General features: G+C 47.2%; 2 protein-coding genes across 2 annotated transcripts in view; both read left to right on the top strand.

Moving 5' to 3' along the window:
• LOC142191151 (uncharacterized) overlaps window positions 1-20,834 on the top strand; it is a 1,229,165-nt gene that overhangs the window by 208,492 nt on the left and 999,839 nt on the right. Inside the window, 2 exon segments of the mRNA XM_075262334.1 lie at window positions 1,783-2,158; window positions 18,883-19,633. Coding sequence (XP_075118435.1) covers window positions 1,783-2,158; window positions 18,883-19,633 — 1,127 coding nt within the window.
• LOC142213557 (oocyte zinc finger protein XlCOF7.1-like) lies at window positions 10,934-14,309 on the top strand. Its single transcript, XM_075281930.1, has 4 exons — window positions 10,934-10,946; window positions 13,497-13,642; window positions 13,773-13,952; window positions 14,031-14,309. Exons 1-4 carry the CDS (start codon window positions 10,934-10,936, stop codon window positions 14,307-14,309), a joined length of 618 nt encoding a protein of 205 aa, XP_075138031.1.

Below are 20,834 nucleotides of genomic sequence, written 5' to 3'. Positions count from 1 at the left end.
TCAACGTATTGGGCATCCCTGATCTAGAACATTCTCTGTGACTTCCCCATTTGTCTGGTGACTTTTACATTATTTGTTTCACAGATTTTCCATCAGGATAAAGATGTGAGCGACATTAATGTTATATCTGTGATAATAAAGGAAGAGCCCTATGTGAGTGGTGATGAGGAGTGTGAGGAGGACATTCCTACAGGGACCCGCCCAGGTGAGGAGTCACCACTATATAAAGCACAGAAGGGTCACTGATTCTATTCAGACATTGTTTAGACTATTTGTTGTTCCCCGATTCAGCTAAAATACTAATAATAATATATTGTATTTATATAGCGCTGTACAATTTGTAGGGTTGAAGTACAGACAAAAAAATACATTACAAAGAAATAGTCACTTCACACAATGGGACTGTGGACCCTGCTCACAAGAGCTTACAATCTGTGGGGTAGAGGGGGTGACACAAGTGGTAGTAGGGGCAGCATCGGAGGTAGCATTGCCTATACAATGGTCAGACAATTTTGAAATAGAGGTGACTGTCATTACACAAACATAAAACTGTAGGGGTCATCACCAGTCGTGTCCTTTAATGTGCAGATGGTGCCTGGACATATAAAGTTAGCCTGAAACGGCATCATATCATGTAGGGTAATGTGGGAGCAGGAATAGAGAAGAGTTCATTTTAGGGATTCTAATTACAGTACGGAAGGGTTTACATTAGGAATTGTGATCGGCCTGTTTGATAAGATGCGTCTTTAGTTTGCGCTTGAAACTGTAGAAATTGGGAGTTAATCTGATTGTCCGGGGTAGAGCATTCCAGAGAAGTGGTGCAGCTCGGGAGAAGTCTTGTATACGAGCGTGGGAGGTTCTGATAATAGAGGATGTAAGTGTTAGGTCATTGAGTGAGCGGAGAACACGGGTTTATATAGTATTCTGTAATGAATAGGCAGCCAATGTAGTGACCGACAAAGACCAAAGGCATAGCTGTAGTGACTGGACAGACCAGAGGCATCGCAGTAGCGTCTAGCCTGATAGATGAGCCTGGCCGCTGCATTCAGAATAGATTGTAGAGGGGAGAGTTTACTGAGGGGAAGACCGATTAGTAAGGAGTTACAGTTGTCAAGGCGATATATCAGGGACAGATCTATTAGATGGTGGAAACAGTAGTAGTTCAGTCTTAGTCCCTGCTTCCTTGTGACTCCACAGACCCTACTACATACTGTATGGGACAGCAGATCCGCGGTGAGTTCAGGCTGGGAAATCCAGTAGATGTGGTTTGGATTCTATTGTGGGTATGGGGTGTAATACAGTAAGATTTATGGCATCCTACAGTATTATTCCACATAAGTGGCCATATTTAAGCGGCCATGGATTGTGTTCACCTCTACAGTGACCTAGAGCAGTGGTGGCGTCTCCTGCCCCGCTTCATTACTATTCACTATCACTGACCTCCGTCTCAGCGCAGTGAATACTAATGAAGTAGGCCGCACTACCGTCGTTTGCTGCCTGTGCCACTGACTTCACTTCTTCACACGGTCTGAAGCGTCTCAGGCAGCGGCAGCTCAGTGGGGAATATACTTATAAGGTTATGTTATTCAATAATAGTAATATCAGTTTTCTTCTTGTCAGATGACTGTACCAGGAGCTCAGAGGGACATCTGATATCTACAGATTATAAAGCAGAGGATCATGGTATCACACAAGAGCCATATGAAGAATATGTCATTACCCCAGATATACCCTCAGCCCTTCAGAGAACTCACACAGGGGAGAAGCAATATTCATGCCCAGAATGTGGGAAATGTTTTACTAAGAAATCACATTTTGTTGATCATCAAAGAACTCACACAGGGGAGAAGCCATATTCATGCCCAGAATGTGGGAAATGTTTTACTAAGAAATCAAATCTTGTTCATCATCAAAAGATTCACACAGGGGAGAAGCCATATTCATGCCTGGAATGTGAGAAATGTTTCACTCATAAATCCAGTCTTGTTTTACATCAAATAACTCACACAGGGGAAAAGCCATATTCATGCCCAGAATGCGGGAAATGTTTTGCTTACAAATCACATCTTGTTGAACATCAAAGAACTCACACAGGGGAGAAGCCATTTTCATGTCTGGAATGTGGGAAATGTTTTACTCGGAAATTTCTACTTTTTCAACACCAAAAGATTCACACATGGGAGAAGCCATTTTCATGCCCAGAATGAGCTAAATGTTTAACTTGGAAAACTGGTCTTGTTGAATATCAAAGAACTCATAGAGAATGTTGGAAATTTTTAATCTCTAAATCAGAACTTGTTAAACACTTAATCGTCAATCCTGTTTTGCATCTCTTGCAGTTGTAAATCTGAGAGGGGTCCCTAAGATTGTAGATATTTCGGTAGTAGTCTTGGAAAGATTGAGCTAGATCGTCAGGATGGGACAAGGACTTCTCAATGTCATTTGTAATGGTAAAAACAAATGCAGTGAGCTCCCGTGGCTGGAGAAATTTTTCTATGGAGCTGTCGCATTTGTTATTGAACTCCTAATGGAACCTTTTAGTGCATTTGTGTGCTTCATATTTGGGGTCTACACGGCCTTTCACTTTGCACTTAACTTTCAGTCAGTCCACCAGTGTTTGTGAATCCCTGTTACGTTTATGGGAGAATTTAGGTGTTTGTATTTGAGTAAAAAGGCATGAGCTCTCAGAGACACTCTCCTACTTCGCTTTCTATGCTTGTTGAATGAAAACCCTTCAGTGACACTCTTTAGTGTTTCCCATTGTATCTGGAGAGGGGTCACATCATGCTTCTGATGGTGAAGAAAGCCCATAATGGTTTGTGAAATCACCACTGTGCATGCTGGGTCTTTGAGAAGGTTGGGGTTAAGAGTTCAGCCCCCCCCCCAGTGGCAGTAGCCATTATGTGTGTCAGACACTGTGTTCTGTGAGCAGAGTTGCCACAGCAGCAGCAGGGCAGAGAAGCTGTGACAGCGGCCTGTATCACTATCAGTAAGAGGACAGGATTATATCAGGCTAAGCAGAGCTACAACCCTGGCAGACTACACCTACCTCTACAAGGTAACTGAACTCCTGCAGGAGACCAGAAGCTGAACCTGCAGACATCTTAGACTCTCTACTAATGCATGGGAAGGTTTCAGCCGGGTACAAGCCACTGTGCCACAGGTCACTGCTACAGAACAAGTGACCAGCAGATACCTGTTACAATAAAGCAGTGAGTACTTCTACTGATCCTGGCCTGGACATTGCTTTCCTTGCAGCTAAGCCCTGGGCACAAGCTCCTGGTTGGAGAGGAGTACTGGCACCCACATCAACATGTCAGCCTAGGGACCTGTGGGTGTCTCATTACTCCAATTGGCATCAAATCTAACTGACTCTACCGATTACCCTGTGCACCTCTCCTGGGAGTTCTGGTGCCTATAAGGTCACCGTGACGGTCCAGCTTCCTGCACGGTTCTCCCGGGGTGGTTGCATACACTATAAGGATAAGACTTAACACAGCGTCCGGCACCAAAAAGGGCTGCGGGAAAACCCCTGGCGGCAACAGAGGTTGCCAGAGGTATAAGGGACATGCTGCGATTTCCAGACTGCAACAGTTACCTACACACTCATACATATACAGTCATATATACTTACATTATTTATATATATACATTAGCACATATAATTCATATACCATATATAAGTCAAATATATACTTATATGAATGTATCAGACACCCCCCCCCCCCCGTTTTTATAAATTACCGGTAAAACAGATATGCTAATGAGTCACTCCGTGCACCCTTTAGCGTCATACCTTCTTTACGCCCACCTCTCTTGCTTGTGCATGCTCCCACACCATGTTCATGTAGAGAACTGTGCGGCTGTTCTGCGTATGCGGAGCACACTCACATAGTTCTCAGGGGAACTGAGCATGCTCAGTAGCTCAGTCCCTCTGTAAACCCAGAAGTGAAGTAGTTATGGCTTCACTGGGTGTACATAGGTGGCCATCTAAAGGTAAGTATCTACAGGCTTCTGCTGCTGCCAAACTCTTTGTTTTTTGGTCTCAAAGAATTATAAACAGGGATCAAGCAGCCTATGATTGCTTAGATTTTGGGCTAAAGAGTGGTTTATTTTGGTTTGTGGGGGGGGGCAGTTTATTTTGTCCAGTAGTGTTCTTTTTTTAGGGCGGTGACTCATTAGCATGTCCGTTTTACCAGTAATTCATAAAAATGAGGGGTGGAGAAATACCCCATTTACATGAAGACAGCACCCAAGTGACCTAAACACTACAAAGCAGTACCTCAGAACTAGAGATGAGCGAACACTAAAATGTTCGAGGTTCGAAATCCGATTCGAACAGCCGCTGACTGAGTGTTCAAACGGGTTTCGAACCCCATTATAATCTATGGGGAACATATACTCGTTAAGGGGGGAACCCAAATCCGTGTCTGGAGGGTCACCAAGTCCACTATGACACCCCAGGAAATGATGCCAACACCTCTGGAATGACACTGGGACAGCAGGGGAAGCATGTCTGGGGGCATATAACACACCCAAGACCAGACATGTCAAACTCAGGGTAACCCGAGGGCCACATGAGTAACGAGGATGTTGCGAGGGCCGCACACAGCAGCTAATGGCTAGGTCCTAGGGGACTGATCACTAATACCATACATAGAGTAGCCTACAATAGAAAGTATAGAATGACAGGCTGGATCCTCACAAGACTCCCGGCTGCCATAAAAATGCACGCAGGCCCCAAATCTTGCTCCGGGTGCCTGCGATTGCCGGTAAAATGGCACCTCAGTTAAAGCTGGCAGACACCTTTATTGTGTTGGAGCGCTGGGGGAGGGGGGCTTCTGGATGTCTGGCCCTTCCGTGGGCCTGAGGACTGTTTTTTCCCACCCACTTGAAATTCTTGCACTTGGCGGTTAATAGGAGCACTACAGACTGTAATGTTCCAATTAACCCCCAAGTGAAAGAATTACAAGGTGGGTGGGAAAAAAAACAGTCCTCAAGCCCAAGGAAGGGCCAGACAGACATCAAAAAGGCCCCCTCCCCCAGCACTCCAACCCCCCCCCCCATCATCATAAATCTAGTATTTATCCCCTATCCGTAGGATAGTTTAAAGTTTAGAGACAAAGTTTGAGACTTTTGTGCGGGCCACAGATATGCCTGTAAAGGGCCGCATGTTTGCCCAAGACCCTCTATTACCCCACTATCACAGCCTAACAACTACACATTTTACACACTCAATACCACCTCTCAGACAGTGGAAAAACACCTTGAAACGTCTATTTGGCCCTTGGAGAGAGGAGAGCCTGTCACCAGCATTGTATTGGGTACTTGGAGTGAGGAGAGCCTTGCAACAGCAGTGTATTTGGCCCTTGTAGTGAGTTGAGGTTGGCACCAGCATTGTTTTTGAAAATCAGGGTGGATTGAGCCTCTAACCAGCAGAGTTGTGGGAAATTCATGGTGGAGGGAGCCTCTAACCAGCAGAGTTTATGGAAATCAGGGTGGAGGGAGCCTCTAACCAGCACAGTTTTGGGAAATTCATGGTGGAAGGAGCCTCTAACCAGCAGAGTTTTGGGAAATCAGGGTGGAGGGAGCCTCTAACCAGCAGAGTTTAGGGAAATCAGGGTGGAGGGAGCCTCTAACCAGCAGAGTTTAGGGAAATCAGGGTGGAGGGAGCCTCTAACCAGCAGAGTTTAGGGAAATCAGGGTGGAGGAAGCCTAGTAGGAACAGAATTGTGCAACGCTTATGGTGGATGAATATGAGGATGCGGAGGAGGAATTGGAGAGGTTGAGCACAGACATCAAGTTTCATGTTGATGTGCTTTACACAGGTGGGCACGAAAATGAAGGCTCTATCCAGTGGTGGTTCATTTTTATCAAAGTGAGCCGGTTGGCACTCTCAGCTGACAGGCGGGTGCGCTTGTCAGTGATGATGCCACCGGCTGCACTGAACACCCTCTCAGATAGGACGCTGGCGGCAGGACAGGACAGCACCTCCAAGGCATATAGGGCAAGTTCAAGCCACAGGTCCAACTTCGACACCCAATACGTGTAGGGCGCAGAGGGGTCGGAGAGGACAGGGCTGTGGTCGGAAAGGTATTCCCGCAACATGCGCCTATACTTCTCACGCCTGGTGACACTAGGACCCTCAGTGGCGGTACTTTGTCGAGGGGGTGCCATCAAGGTGTCCCAGACCTTAGACAGTGTGCCCCTCGTTTGTGTGGACCGGTGAGAACTTGGTCGCCTACTGGAGGAACTGCCCTCCCTGCCGCCAACGTCACATGCTGGAAACATCTCCATCATATTCTGCACCAATTGCCTGTGGCAAGCATTGATGCGATTGGCCCTCCCCTCTACCGGAATAAAAGAGGAGATGTTGTTTTTATACCGGGGGTCAAGGATAGCAAAGATTCAGTACTGGTTGTCCTCCCTGATTTTGACAATACGCTTGTCAGTTGTAAAGCACCCCAACATGAACTCAGCCATGTCTGCCACAGTGTTTGTTGGCATGACTCCTCTGGCCCCACCGGAAAGTTCAATCTCCATTTCCTCCTCATCCTCCATGTCTACCCATCCGCGCTGCAACAATGGGACAATTCGAAGTTGCCCGGAAGCCTCATGTATCACCATCACATCATCGGACAACTCTTCCTCCTCCTCCTCTATTAAACGCGATGAAGCGGACAGATGTGTGGACCTACTCTCCAGCTGTGACGGATCGGATGCTATCCCTGACTCCTCTGTGTGATCTGAGTTATCCCTGATGTCAATGAGGGATTCTCTCAGCACACACAAGAGCGGGATTGTAAGGCTCACCATCGCATCTTCAGAGCTCACCCTCCTTGTGGACTCCTCAAACACCCGTAGGATGTCACAAAGGTCTCTCATCCATGGCCACTCATGGATGAGAAACTGAGGCAGCTGACTTTGTGGCACCCTAGGGTTTTGTAGCTGGTATTCCATCAAAGGTCTCTGCTGCTCAACCACTCTATTCAACATCTGAAACGTTGAGTTCCAGCGTGTGGGGACGTCGCACAAAAGCCGGTGTTGTGGCACATGCAGGCGTTGCTGGAGAGATTTTAAGCTAGCAGCGGCTACTGTCGACTTGCGAAAGTGGGCGCACATGCGGCGCACTTTCACCAGTAGCTCTGGAACATTGGGGTAGCTCTTTAGGAAACGTTGCACCACTAGGTTGAAGACGTGGGCCAGGCATGGAACATGTTGGAGTCCGGCAAGCTCCAGAGCTGCTACCAGGTTCCGGCCGTTATCACAAACGACCATGCCTGGGCCCAGGTGCAGCGGCTCAAACCATATTGCCGTCTCATCGAGGAGGGCATCCTTCATCTCAGAGGCAGTGTGCTGTCTGTCCCCCAAGCTGATCAGCTTCAGCACGGCCTGCTGACGTCTACCAACGCCACTGCTGCAGCGTTTCCAACTCGTAGCTGGGGTCAATCTAACAGCGGAGGAGGCGGTGGAGGAAGGTGTTCTTCCCGTGTCCCTGCCAGGAATGTTAGGCGGGGAGACGAGGTACACCGGGCCAGTTTGGGAAGCAGTTCCAGCCTCAACTACATTCACCCAGTGTGCTGTCAGTGAAATGTAGCGTCCCTGTCCGCATGCACTTATCCACGCGTCGGTGGTCAAGTGGACCTTTGTGCAAAGCGCGGAACTAAGGGCCCACCTGATGTTGAGTGACACGTGCTGGTGCAAGGCGGGGACGGCACACCGGGAGAAGTAGGGACGGCATAGCGAGGTGCCGCAGTTGCCATCAGGTCCAGGAAGGCGAGAGTTTCAACAAGCCGGAACGCCAACATCTCCTGGACCAGCAGTTTAGCGATGTTGGCGTTCAAGGCTTGCGCGTGTGGGTGGTTAGCGGTGTATTTCTGCCGACACTCCAATGTCTGAGAGATGGTGGGTTGTTGTAAAGAAACGCCTGATGGTGCCTTTGATGGTGCAGGAGAAAGAGATAAGACAGGAACAGGGGAGGATGAGGGAGGAATCAACAAAGTGGCGGAGGCAGATGAAGTGGTGTCCTGGCTCGTCCTCTGGAGTGCATCACCAGCACTGTAGGCAGAGGCAGTGGCGTGAACGGCGGGCGACGTTTGTCCTGCCATTGCTGTCTGCCACTGATTCCAGTGCTTGGATTCCAAATGACGGCTCATTGAAGTGGTGGACAGGTTGCTCTTCTCAGAGCCCCTACTCAATTTTGAGAGGCAAATTGTGCAGACAACACTATATCTGTCCTCGGCAAATTCCTTGAAAAAACTCCACACCTTCGAGAAACGTGCCCTTGAGGTGGGAGTTTTTTCAGGGATGGGTACAAACTGGAACATCTTGGGAGATGCTGCTGACCTCTGCCTCTAGCTACCCTTTTTGGTGATGCACCTGCCTCAACATCCACACTACTTTCCCCGCTTGACATCTGCCCTGTCCAGGTTGGGATCAGTGTCCTCGTCGTCCACCACCTCCTCTTCCAACTCCTGTCTCACCTTCTCCTCCTGCACAACGCGCATGTCAACTGGCTTCCCTGACGGCAACTGCGTCTCATCGTCGTCGATGAGGGTGGGTTGCTGGTCATCCACCACCAAATCAACCGGAGATGGAGGAGGCTCCAGTGTTTGAGCATCTGGACACAGATACTCGTCTGTTAGGTCCGTGGAATCGCGAAATGGAGGGGCAGGTTGTGGGACAGTGAAAGGACCGGAGAACAGCTCTGGGGAGCTGGGACAGTTGGGGTTATTGTTCTGGGAAGATTGGGAATTTTGGGAGGAAGGAAGACAAGACTGTTGGGTAGGAGGAGGAGAGGAGGTAGAGGCTGACTGGCTGGTGGACAATGTGCTGTAAGCGTTATCCGACAGCCATTGCAAGACCTGTTCCTAGTTCTCGGGCCTACTAAGGTTTGTACCCTGCAGCTTAGTTAATGTGGCAAGCAACCCTGGCACTGTGGAGCGGCGCAATGCTTGCTGCCCCACAGGAGTAGGCACGGGACGCCCTGTGGCTTCACCGCTAACTTGCTCCCCAGAACCATTCCCCCGACCTCGTCCACGTCCCTTGCCGGGAGCCTTGTGCATTTTAATATGCTTTCCTTGCTTAAACACATTCAGAACCTGGGTGTATATGCCAATACCAATAAATTGAGGGTATATGCAGGCCCCAATTTATTTGGTGGGAGTAACACTCAGAACCTGGGTGTTTATGCGAATATCAACAAATTAAGGGGGGGATGCAGGCCCCAATATATTTGGGGAATTAACACTCCAAAACTGGCACTATATGCCTATAGCAACAATTGAGGGTTGTATGAAGGCCCCAATATATTTTGGGAATTAACAGTCAGAAACTGGCACTATATGCCAATAGCAGGAATTGAGGATGGTATGAAAGCCCCAATATCTTTTTTCAATTACCAGTCAGACCCTGGCACTATATGCCAATAGCAAGAATTGAGGGTGGTATGAAAGCCCTAATATCTTTTTTTCAATTACAAGTCAGACCCTGGCACTATATGCCAATAGCAACAAATGGAGGGTGTATGTAGCCCCAGTGTTATTGTTAGGGAAATTACACACAGTGTTTTCAAGTTAGTTTCAGGGGTGGGGGTGCACACTGTTGGCACGTGGATTTGGGGTATAGAGTGTATATGGCAATACACTTTCAGTGTATTCCATTCAGGATCCTCCACACTGTGGAAAGCTGGGTTGCGCAGATTGAGCCTGCCACGTTACTGTGATGGACACTGACAAGACACTGAAATGTAGCTTTTAAAAGAGCTGTTGGTTTTCTTCTCCTTCCTCTCCTATCCCTGCCTACCAGAATCTAATCCCTATCTAAATTGACAGAGACCTCTGTCTGTGACCAAGTGTAAGCTCAGAATGACGCGAAGCTGGGCGGCGCCGTTGTTATGAATCAGAGGTCACATGTTTTCGGCAGCCAATGGGTTTTTAGTATTTTTTTCAATGTCCCTGTTGTCGTAGTTCCTGTCCCACCTCCCCTGCGCTGTTATTGGAGCAAAAAAGGCGCCAGGGAAGGTGGGAGTGGAATTGAGTTTTGGCGCACTTTACCACGCGGTATTCGATTCAAACATGGCGAACAGCGTGATATCCGATCAAACGTGTTCGATAGAACACTGTTCGCTCATCTCTACTCAGAACCTCCGCCACATGCCCACAGGTTGAAGTACCCAAGGGGCCACCACCAGCACCACCTCACACACACAGGTAGCATCCCAGGGACCTCCAAACAAGTATACAGGTGGCAGTGCCCTAGGACCACCTCCAGAACTCCCTCTCATACACAAGCAGTGCCCCAGGAACCCAACACACAAAGTCAATACCCCTGGGATCCCAAACACATGCATGCAGCAGCCCCTTCCCCCCAGGGACCCTGCCCCCATTACATGCAAGCAGCACCCCAGGGATGTTTACTCCCCCTTTCAATGCCAGTAGCACCCCAAGGACCCCATGCTCCTTGTAGATGCCTGAAGCATAATACAAGCTCACATAATTAGATGTTGATGGCTCCCCAGGGACCCATGTCTCCACTCCTCTTAGTTTCCAGAAACACATCAGGGACACCTTCCTCCTATCCATGCCAATAGCACCCCAAGGCCCTCCCCCTTTATGCCAGCAGTACCTCGAGGACCCCTACCTTTCTTCAGATGCCAAGGACACCCCAAGACCCCTTTCCTCTGTCAGATACCAGCAGAATCCCAAGGACCCCTGCCCACTTAGATACTAGCAGCATCCAAGGGACTCATGCCCTCCTTCTGATGCCAACTGCACCCCTGCCTCCCCTTTAGATGCCAGCAGCACCAGTAAGGAACCCTGCCCCCCTTTAGAAGCAAACCAAGGATCCCTGTACTTCTCTTTTAGATGCCAGCAGTACCCCAAAAACCCTGCCCCCTTAGAGCTGAAGACAGCAAGAGACGGGATGCCCAGGAATGGCGAGGCAAGGTGAGTATTAGTGATTGTTATTCACCTTCCCTCGGCTACCAATTATTATACTCGGGGTCTGAGGAGACTCCAGAGTATAATAACCCCGGAGCGGAGGGAGTATATAATACTGTGTGGGATATGTATATACGGTATGTCCAGGATTGTGTTTCCCTCTCCTCCTATCGCTAATCACATATACAGTATATATATATATATATATATACACTTATACACACACATATATACCGCCCCTCCCTATAGACTCCCCTCTGGCTGCTCCTGTACTGAGGGGAATAGATTGGGGCTTTCTGGGGCAGCTCCTGTAATCTCTCCATTCTAGTCACCTCAGTACTGAACAGTCTACATTGCAGTTGGTTCCAGCAGCTTCTCCCTCCAGCAACTCCAATCTAGAGCGGCCACTAGTGAGGAGACTGGAGCCGAGTTATAGGGGGAGGAGCGACTCTAATGTCTGGTCATGTGATTATGTGACTCCTCCCACACACCTGACATCATCACAGGTCCTTTATGTCTGTACAGATGAAGCAATAACAGCAGGACCTGATCATGTGACTCATTGACTCCTCCCACACCTATGACATCATCACAGGTCCTGTGAGCAGACGGCTGCTGCACCCGAGGAGGTAAGTGCTCGCTCTCAGCCCTTCTCATACATTCAGTGGCCCCCACACACTATAATGTCCTCCCTGTGGCCCCCACACACTATAATGTCCTCCCTTTGGCCCCCACACACTATAATGTCCTCCTTGTGGCCCCCACACACTATAATGTCCTCCCTGTGGCCCCCACACACTATAATGTCCTGCCTGTGGCCCCCACACACTATAATGTCCTCCCTGTGGTCCCCTCACACTATAATGTCCTCCTTGTGGCCCCCACACACTATAATGTCCTCCCTGTGGCCCCCACACACTATAATGTCCTCCTTGTGGCCCCCACACACTATAATGTCCTCTCTGTGGCCCCACACACTATAATGTCCTCCCTGTGGCCCCCACACACTATAATGTCCTCCTTGTGGCCCCCCACACACTATAATGTCCTCCCTGTGGCCCCCGCACACTATAATGTCCTCCTTGTGGCCCCCCACACACTATAATGTCCTCCTTGTGGCCCCCCACACACTATAATGTCCTCCCTGTGGCCCCCACACACTATAATGTCCTCCTTGTGGCCCCCACACACTATAATGTCCTCCCTGTGGCCCCCACACACTATAATGTCCTCCCTGTGGCCCCCACACACTATAATGTCCTCCCTGTGGCCCCCACACACTATAATGTCCTCCTTGTGGCCCCCACAAGGGAAACATACGACCACCAATGCAGAAACTTTCTAAGGTCAGAAAATCAGCCATGATTTCTCTATTGTGGCCGGGATATCTTCTGATACATGGAGTGTCCCTGCCTGATAACCCGGCTACAATAAGAAAGTCATGGCTGGGTTCCTGACAAGTCCCAGATCATAGAAAGTTTCTGCTTTAGTGGTCGTATCCATTGGCAACCGATCAAGATAACAGACTGTCACCACTAAGAAAGTTCCAGAAAATCTTTAAAACTCTGCAGAATTTTTTATTACTTATATTTGCAAAAATGTTTAACTTTTAATCATCTACAAATATAGATATGACTATGGACATGGGAATACCCCTTGAAGTTTGTGGTTGTGACAAAATGTGACAAAGATCAAGGGGTGTGAATACTTTTACAAGCCCCTGTATCGGTGTTAGATCTCTGGATGGAACATTCTCCGGGACACTCATTCCTCTCATGTCCCTACAGCGGGGCCCATTCTCTACGTCCTCTATACCATCATGTAAGATTCTGCTCATTTCACTAAGTCACAAACCTACAGATTCCCGTTGGCCACTTTCTCCTCTGCATTAGTCACTTGTTGTTGCACGTTGCGTACTAGGCTGTAATACTTCCTCTTCTGTCAGGGTCAGGGAGGACTGTACAGTTAGTTCCAGTGTGCTGGTAATATCAGGGGCCGAGTGTCTTCTCCTCTATGGCCAGTAGATTGTAGTCCAGACAGAAATGTGGGAGATCTATCTGTGACAGTTGTGGCTGTTCCAAGAGATCGATGGACGAACCATCACTTGTTGTGACTGAAGCTGCAGGGAAAGTCAGTGTCATCTTTACAAGTGTCAGCTCCGTATCTTTGGACCCTTCCTCACCTTCTTGAGGGTTTCTTCCCCTCCTTAGTGAGTAGCACGGCTCATTCTACTAGAGCTGCTGGAGCCTCCTGGGCTGTTCAGCGTCAGGTTTTGCTTCTTCCAGATCCAGTTTGTGTTGCAACACCCCGGGCAGCACTGAACACCCCTCAGCCAGTACACCTGAGGCTGATCTAATACTCCCAATGAGATTCTGTTCAGCCTATCACACACCTTATATACCCACCAAGCCGGCCCACAACAAGTCACTCCCTTCCTGAGCTACACGCTGCCGACGTCAGAAGTAGGAGGTGGTGATAATAATGGGACTCAACTCTTCTATTTATTCCATGGGATTCCGTGTAGTGATTACATTGTCTCATCTTCTCTCCATTCAGGTTCCTACAATATAGAATCCTCTCAGTATCTTCTATATAAGAGAATATTCCTGATTGATCCATCAAGGATGGAAAGAGACAGGAACAAGATGGCGGAAAGTCTATTAAATCTCACCCTAGAGATCATCTACCAGCTTACTGGAGAGGTGAGAGATTCTGATGATGTCATCATGACATCATTCTTCTCTATAGTAATAACAGATGATATGACTGGAGAGGTGATGGACTCTGGACATGTATGTAGTGAGATTTATTAATGTGTCTCCCCATAACCAGGATTACACAGTAGTGAAGAAGACCTCTAGTGGGCGCTGTCAGTCTCCTGTGTACGAGGGATATGGAGGAACCCTGAGCCCAATTCTGGGGCCTCCACCTCACCCCCTGATACAGGAGGAGATCAATGGACAGAAGATTCTAGAACTCACCCACAAGATGCTGGAGCTGCTGACTGGAGAGGTGACACTGCTGGGAATGCTGGGACATTATACAGTAACTGGAGGGGTCGGGGTGATGACTGTATCATTGTGTTGTCAGGTTCCTATAAGGTGTCAGGATGTCGCTGTCTATTTCTCCATGGAGGAGTGGGAGTATTTAGGAGGACACACGGATCTGTACAAGGAGGTGATGATGGAGGACCACCAGCCCCTCACATCAGCAGGTAATAGACATGACTATATACACATGGACTTCCATTATTTGTATGTACAGAATGAATTCAGTCCCTGTCTGTGTTTCCTACAGGTAGATCCAGTAAGAGGACAACACCGGAGAGATGTCCCAGTCCTCTTCTTCCACAGGATGATGATCAGGTAGATGGAGATATTCCCTATGATGTGTAGACGGGCTGTGAAGTCCTTGTGGTCAGTCTTGTTGTATCCAGCAGTATTATATGGTTATATACATGGGCGGTGTCATTGAGCCGCCATCTAATATGTTTATCCGGCTTCTCACAGACCTGCAGCTACTGTCAGGACATCTTTCATCTTCATGCGGATTAATGATCTAGAACATTCTCTGTGACTTCCCCATTTGTCTGGTGACTTTTACATTATTTGTTTCACAGATTTTCCATCAGGATAAAGATGTGAGCGACATTAATGCTATATCTATGGGAATAAAGGAAGAGCCCTATGTGAGTGGTGATGAGGAGTGTGAGGAGGACATTCCTACAGGGACCCGCCCAGGTGAGGAGTCACCACTATGTAAAGCACAGAAGGGTCACTGATTCTATTCAGACATTGTTTAGACTATTTGTTGTTCCCCGATTCAGCTAAAATACTAATAATACCTGAATATAAATGTGATACCGCTATAGGGGGTAATAAATGTAGTATAGAATAGAGCGTACAGCAGGAATATGGACTTGACATCGATGTGAACGAGGCAAATTTCTTCCTCACCGGCTGTCAGTCCTCGTGAAGGGAAAGAATTTACCAGAATTATACAGCAGATTATTTCAGGTAGCGGAAAAATAATCCTCCTGCTCGATCTTCAGGCAGATTCCACCTCAGAGCTCTATGGAAATAAATGGGAGGTGGAAAATCCGGCCTGGCCAGTAAGGAATCTGATGGAGATTCGGGGGCTGATTTGGTAAAGCGGAAAAATTCTTCTTCTGAATTCCTGAAGCAGCTTCTACAAATGTCACTGTGTAAACCTCACCTTAGACCCCAATCACACTATGGAATCTGGACTAGAAAATCTGGTCTGTACATCAGTCACATTTCCCAGCCTGAACTCTGTCCACACACCAGGACTCCCCGTATCTTAGTGATCTATGACGCTAGGAGTCCCTGCTTCCTTGTGACTCCACAGACCCTACTACATACTGTATGGGACAGCAGATCCGCGGTGAGTTCAGGCTGGGAAATCCAGCAGATGTGGTTTGGATTCTATTGTGTGTATGGGGTGTAATACAGTAAGATTTATGGCATCCTACAGTATTATTCCACATAAGTGGCCATATTTAAGCAGCCATGGATTGTGTTCACCTCTACAGTGACCTAGAGCAGTGGTGGCGTCTCCTGCCCCGCTTCATTACTATTCACTATCACTGACCTCCGTCTCAGCACAGTGAATACTAATGAAGTAGGCCGCGCTGCCGTCGTTTGCTGCCTGAGCCACTGACTTCACTTCTTCACACGGTCTGAAGCGTCTCAGGCAGCGGCAGCTCAGTGGGGAATATACAGTATTGGCGCCCCTGCAATTCTGTCAGATAATCCCCGGTGTCCCCCAGATAATGATTACACAGCACAAACTCTTTGGTAATATCTTCAGTTATTTTGCTTGCAATGAAAAAACACAAAAGAGAATGAAAAAAAAAGTCAAATCATTGATCATTTTACACAAAACTCCAAAAATGGCCCAGACAGAAGTATTGGCGCCCTCAGCCTAATACTTGGTAGCACAACCTTTAGACACAATAACTGCGCACAACCGCTTCCGCTAACCAGCAATGAGTTTCTTACAAGGCTCTACTGGAATCTTAGACCCTTCTTCTTTGGCAAACTGCTCCAGGTCCCCCCTGAGATGTGAAGGGGGCCTTCTCCAAACTGCCATCAAGAGATCTCTCCCCCTCCCCCACAGGTGTTCTATGGGATTCAGGGCTGGACTCATTACTGCCACTTTACAAGTCTCCAGGGCTTTCTCTCACCACCATTTTCTAGTGCTGACCTGAAGTGTGTTTTGGGTCATTGTCCTGCTTGAAGACCCATGACCTCTGAGGGAGACCCAGCTTTCTCACACTGGGCCCTACATGATGCTGCAGAATTTGTTGGTAGTCTTCAGACTTCATAATGCCATGCACACGGTCAAGCAGTCCAGTGCCAGAGGCAGCAAAGCAACCCCAAACCATCAGGGACCTCCGCCATGTCTGACTGTAGGGGGCGTCTTCTTCTCTTTGAAGGCCTCTTTTTTTTCTGTAAACTCTAATGTTGACGCCTTTTCCTACTTTTGTCTCCTCTGACCAGAGAACATTCTTCCAGAACGTTTTTGGCTTTCTCAGGTGAGTTTTGGCAAACTCCAGCCTGGCTTTTTTATGTCTCTGGGTAAGAAGTGGGGTCTTCCTGGGTCTCCTACCATACAGTCCCTTCTCATTCAGATGCTGACGGATAGTACGGGGTGACACTGTTGTACCCTCGGACTGCAGGGCAGCTTGAACTTGTTTGGATGTTAGTCGAGGTTCTTTATCCACCATCTGCACAATCTTGTGTTGAAATCTCTCGTCAATTTTTCTTTTCCGTCCACATCTAGGGAGGTTAGCCACAGTGCCATGGGCTTTACACTTCTTGATGACACTGCGCACGGTAGACACAGGAACATTCCGGTCTTTGGAGATGGACTTGTAGCCTTGAGATTGCTCATGCTTCCTCACAATTTTGCTTCTCAAGTCCTCACAGTTCTTTGGTCTTCTTTCGTTTCTCCATGCTCAATGTGGTACACAAGGACACAGGACAGAGGTTGAGTCAACTTTAATCCATTTCAACTGGCTGCAAGTGTGATTTAGTTATTGCCACCACCTGTTAACTGCCTCAGGTAAGTAACAGGTGCTGTTAATTACACAAATTAGAGAAGCATCACATGATTTTTCAAACAGTGCCAATACTTTTGTCCACCCCCTTTTTTTATGTTTTCTGTGGAATTATATCCAATTTGGCTTTTTGACAATTCTTTTTGTGGTTTTCCATTTAAGACAAATTAAATGAAGATAATAATACCAAAGAATTTGTGCTTGCAATCATTTTCTGGAAGAAACTGAGTATTATCTGACAGAATTGCAGGGGTGCCAATACTTTTAGCCAACACTGTACTTATAAGGTGATAAGATAAGATAATTCTATAATAGTCCCACATTGGGGAAATTTCAGCATGTTACTGCAGCATAGTAATACAGATACAGGATAATACACAGTAATATATTACAGAAGTAGACACACATAAGCTGAGAAGAGAAGATATACTAGGAGTCCATAGCAGCTAAGGAACAGAAGAAGAAAGAAGGAAGACTTCATAGTCATAATCATTAGTTCTCTGTGCGGAGTCTTCGCTTGGACTGATGTAGATTATACAGCCTGGTCGAGGTTGGGAGGAAGGACCTCCGATAGCTCATTCTCACACTTGGTGTGAAGCAGACGGTCACTTACAGTGCTGCCAAGTGCCATCAAGGTCCCATACATGAGGTGGGATTTGTTCTCCCGCATGGAGGTCACCATAGACAGTATCCTTCTGTCACCCACCACCTGTACTGGATACAGGGGGCTCCCCAGCACAGAGCTGGCCCTTCTGATCAGCCTGTGAAGTCTATTTCTGTCCCTGGTTGATATACTGCTACACCAGCAGGCCACACCGAAAAAGATGGCTGAAGCAACCACAGAGTTGAAAAAGGCCCTAAGAAGTGGCCCCTGGACTCTGAAGGCCCTCAGCCTCCTGAGCAGGTAGTCTGCTGTGGCCCTTCCTGTGCAGCGCCTCCAGGTGATTAGCCCAGTCTAGTTTATTATTGAGGATCACGCCCAGATACTTATAGGTCCTGACTATCTCAATGCATGTTCCTTGGATCTCCACCGGGGTCGGAGCACTTCTCCGTTTACTAAAGTCCAACACCATCTCCTTGGTCTTCCCAGCATTAATCCCGAGGTGTTTCTGCTGGCACCATTCAACAAAGTCCCGATTTAAGTCTCTGTATTCCCTTTCGTCACCATTAGTGATAAGGCCGACTATAGCAGAGACATCGGAGTACTTCTGTAAGTAACAGCTGGATGAGTTGTGCCTGAAGTCAGCAGTGTACAGTGTGAAGAGAAATGGGGCAAGAACTGTACCTTGTGGTGCCCCCGTACTACAGATCACAGTGTCAGACACACAGTCCGGGGCTCTCACATACTGAGGGTGGTTTGTCAGGTAGTCTAGGATCCAGTTGGACAGGTGATGGTCCACTCCACAAAGGTTCAGATTCTCCCTCAGTAGCCCTGGCTGAATGGTGTTGAATGCACTGGAGAAATCAAAGAACATTATTCTCACAGTGTTCCCGGGTTTCTCCAGAGCTCTATGAAGAAGGTGGATGATGGCGTCATCTACTCCAATGCCTGGCCGATAGGCAAACTGAAGGGGGTCCAGAGCGGAGCTCAGTAGGGGGTGTAGGTGTGTCAGGACCAGTCTCTCTATGTTATTCAATAATAGTAACATCCGTTTTCTTCTTGTCAGATGACTGTACCAAGAGCTCAGAGGGACAGCTGATATCTACAGATTATAAAGCAGAGGATCATGGAATCACACTAGATCCATATGAAGAGCATGCCATTACCCCAGACATACCCTCAGCCCTTCAGAAGAAAAAACTTTTTTCTAATTCATCGCAGTCTGTTAAGATAAATAAAAGATGCAGAACGGGTGTTATACATCAGAGAACTCACACAGGAGAGAAGCCATATTCATGCAGAGAATGTGGGAAATGTTTTACTCAGAAATCAAGTCTTGTTCAACATCTAAAGATTCATACAGGAGAGAAGTCATATTCATGCCCAGAATGTAGGAAATGTTTTACTCGGAAATCACATCTTGTTAATCATCAAAGATCTCACACAGGGGAGAAGCCATATTCATGCCCAGAATGTGGGAAATGTTTTACTAGGAAATGTAATCTTGTTCAACATCAAATGATTCACACAGGGGAGAAGCGTTATTCATGCCCAGAATGTGGGAAATGTTTTACTAGGAAATCAAATCTTGTTCATCATCAAATTATTCACGCAGTGGATAAGCCATATTCATGCCCAGAATGTGAGAAATGTTTCACTCATAAATCCAGACTTGTTGAACATCAAAGAACTCACACAGTGCCGAAGCCATTTTCATGCCCAGAATGTGGGAAATGTTTCACTTATAAATCAAGTCTTGTTGAACATCAAAGAACTCACACAGGGGAGAAGCCTTATTTATGCCCAGAATGTGGGAAATGTTTTACTCATAAATCAAGTCTTTTTCAACATCAAAAGATTCACAAAGGGGAGAAGCCACATTCATGCCCAGAATGTGGGAAATGTTTTATTTCTAAACTATTTCTTGTTGTACATCAAAGAACTCACACAGGGGAGAAGCCATATTCATGCCCAGAATGTGGGAAATGTTTTATCTCTAAATCACACCTTGTTCGACATCAAAAGATTCACACTGGGGAGAAGCCATATTAATGCCCAGAGTGTGGGAGATGTTTTATCTCTAAATCAGATCTTGTTAGACATCAGAGAATTCACACATAATTGTTGATCCTGTTTTGCATCTCTTGCAGTTGTAAATCTGAGAGGGGTCCCTAAGATTGTAGAGATTTCGGTAGTAGTCTTGGAAAGATTGAGCTAGAGCATCAGGATGGGACAAGGACTTCTCAATGTCATTTGTAATGGTCGAAACAAATGCAGTGGGCTCCCATTGGTGGAGAAATTTTTTCTATGGCGCTGCCGCTTTTGTTATTGAATTCCTAATGGAACCTTTTAGTGCATTTGTGCGCTTCATATTTGGGATCTACACGGCCTTTCACTTGGCACTTAACTTTCAGTCGGTCCACCAGTGTTTGTGAATCCCTGTTACGTTTATGGGAGAATTCAGGTGTTTGTATTTGAGTAAAAAGGCATGAGCTCTCAGAGACACTCTCCTGCTTCACCTTCTTTGCTTGTTGAATGAAAACCCTCCACTGACACTCTTTAGTGCTTCCCATTGTATCTGGAGAGGGGTCACATCATGCTTGTGATGGTGAAGAAAGCCCATAATGGTTTGTGAAATCACCACTGTGCATGCTGGGTCTTTGAGAAGGTTGGGGTTAAGAGTTCAGCCCCACTCACCTCGCCTTGATAAATAGTAAAATCTACTGTGAGTGTTGTGGACTTGTGTGAAACATAGGTGTAGGTGTGACCTGAGGATGAAGGATCCACCAGATGTTGACAAATCTCATGTCAGCAACCTTAAATTTCAGAAATTGTAAATGTGACAAAGGGATGGGAGACCTGCCCGACAAGGAATCCATTGTTACATCCACGGTTAATCTCAGGTTTCCTGCCATGAACACCGATCCTTGAGCAAATTTAGCTAAGGCAGAAGGAAAGGAGCTACAGACTTGAGCTTGGCTCTGATGTGGGACATTGAAATTAGGGATTGTGAATAATTTCTCATGGATAGGTATTTTAGAAACAAGTATCTACACCGTGCATCAGAAATGACCTTGTCTTGGAGGTGTTTATATAAGCCAACACTAACTCCCTTTCATTTACCATCAGGGTTGGAGCTGTGGAGCCAGAGAAGGAAATATCTGTTTATTATCGTGGGCACGTGGCCCGTCTTAAAGCAGGTTTCCTGTAG

This window comes from Leptodactylus fuscus, chromosome 1 (genome assembly GCF_031893055.1).
Source record: "Leptodactylus fuscus isolate aLepFus1 chromosome 1, aLepFus1.hap2, whole genome shotgun sequence".
Classification (NCBI taxonomy): domain Eukaryota; kingdom Metazoa; phylum Chordata; class Amphibia; order Anura; family Leptodactylidae; genus Leptodactylus; species Leptodactylus fuscus.
Note: the sequence above shows the minus strand (reverse complement) of the source record. Positions and strands in the feature narration are given on the sequence as shown.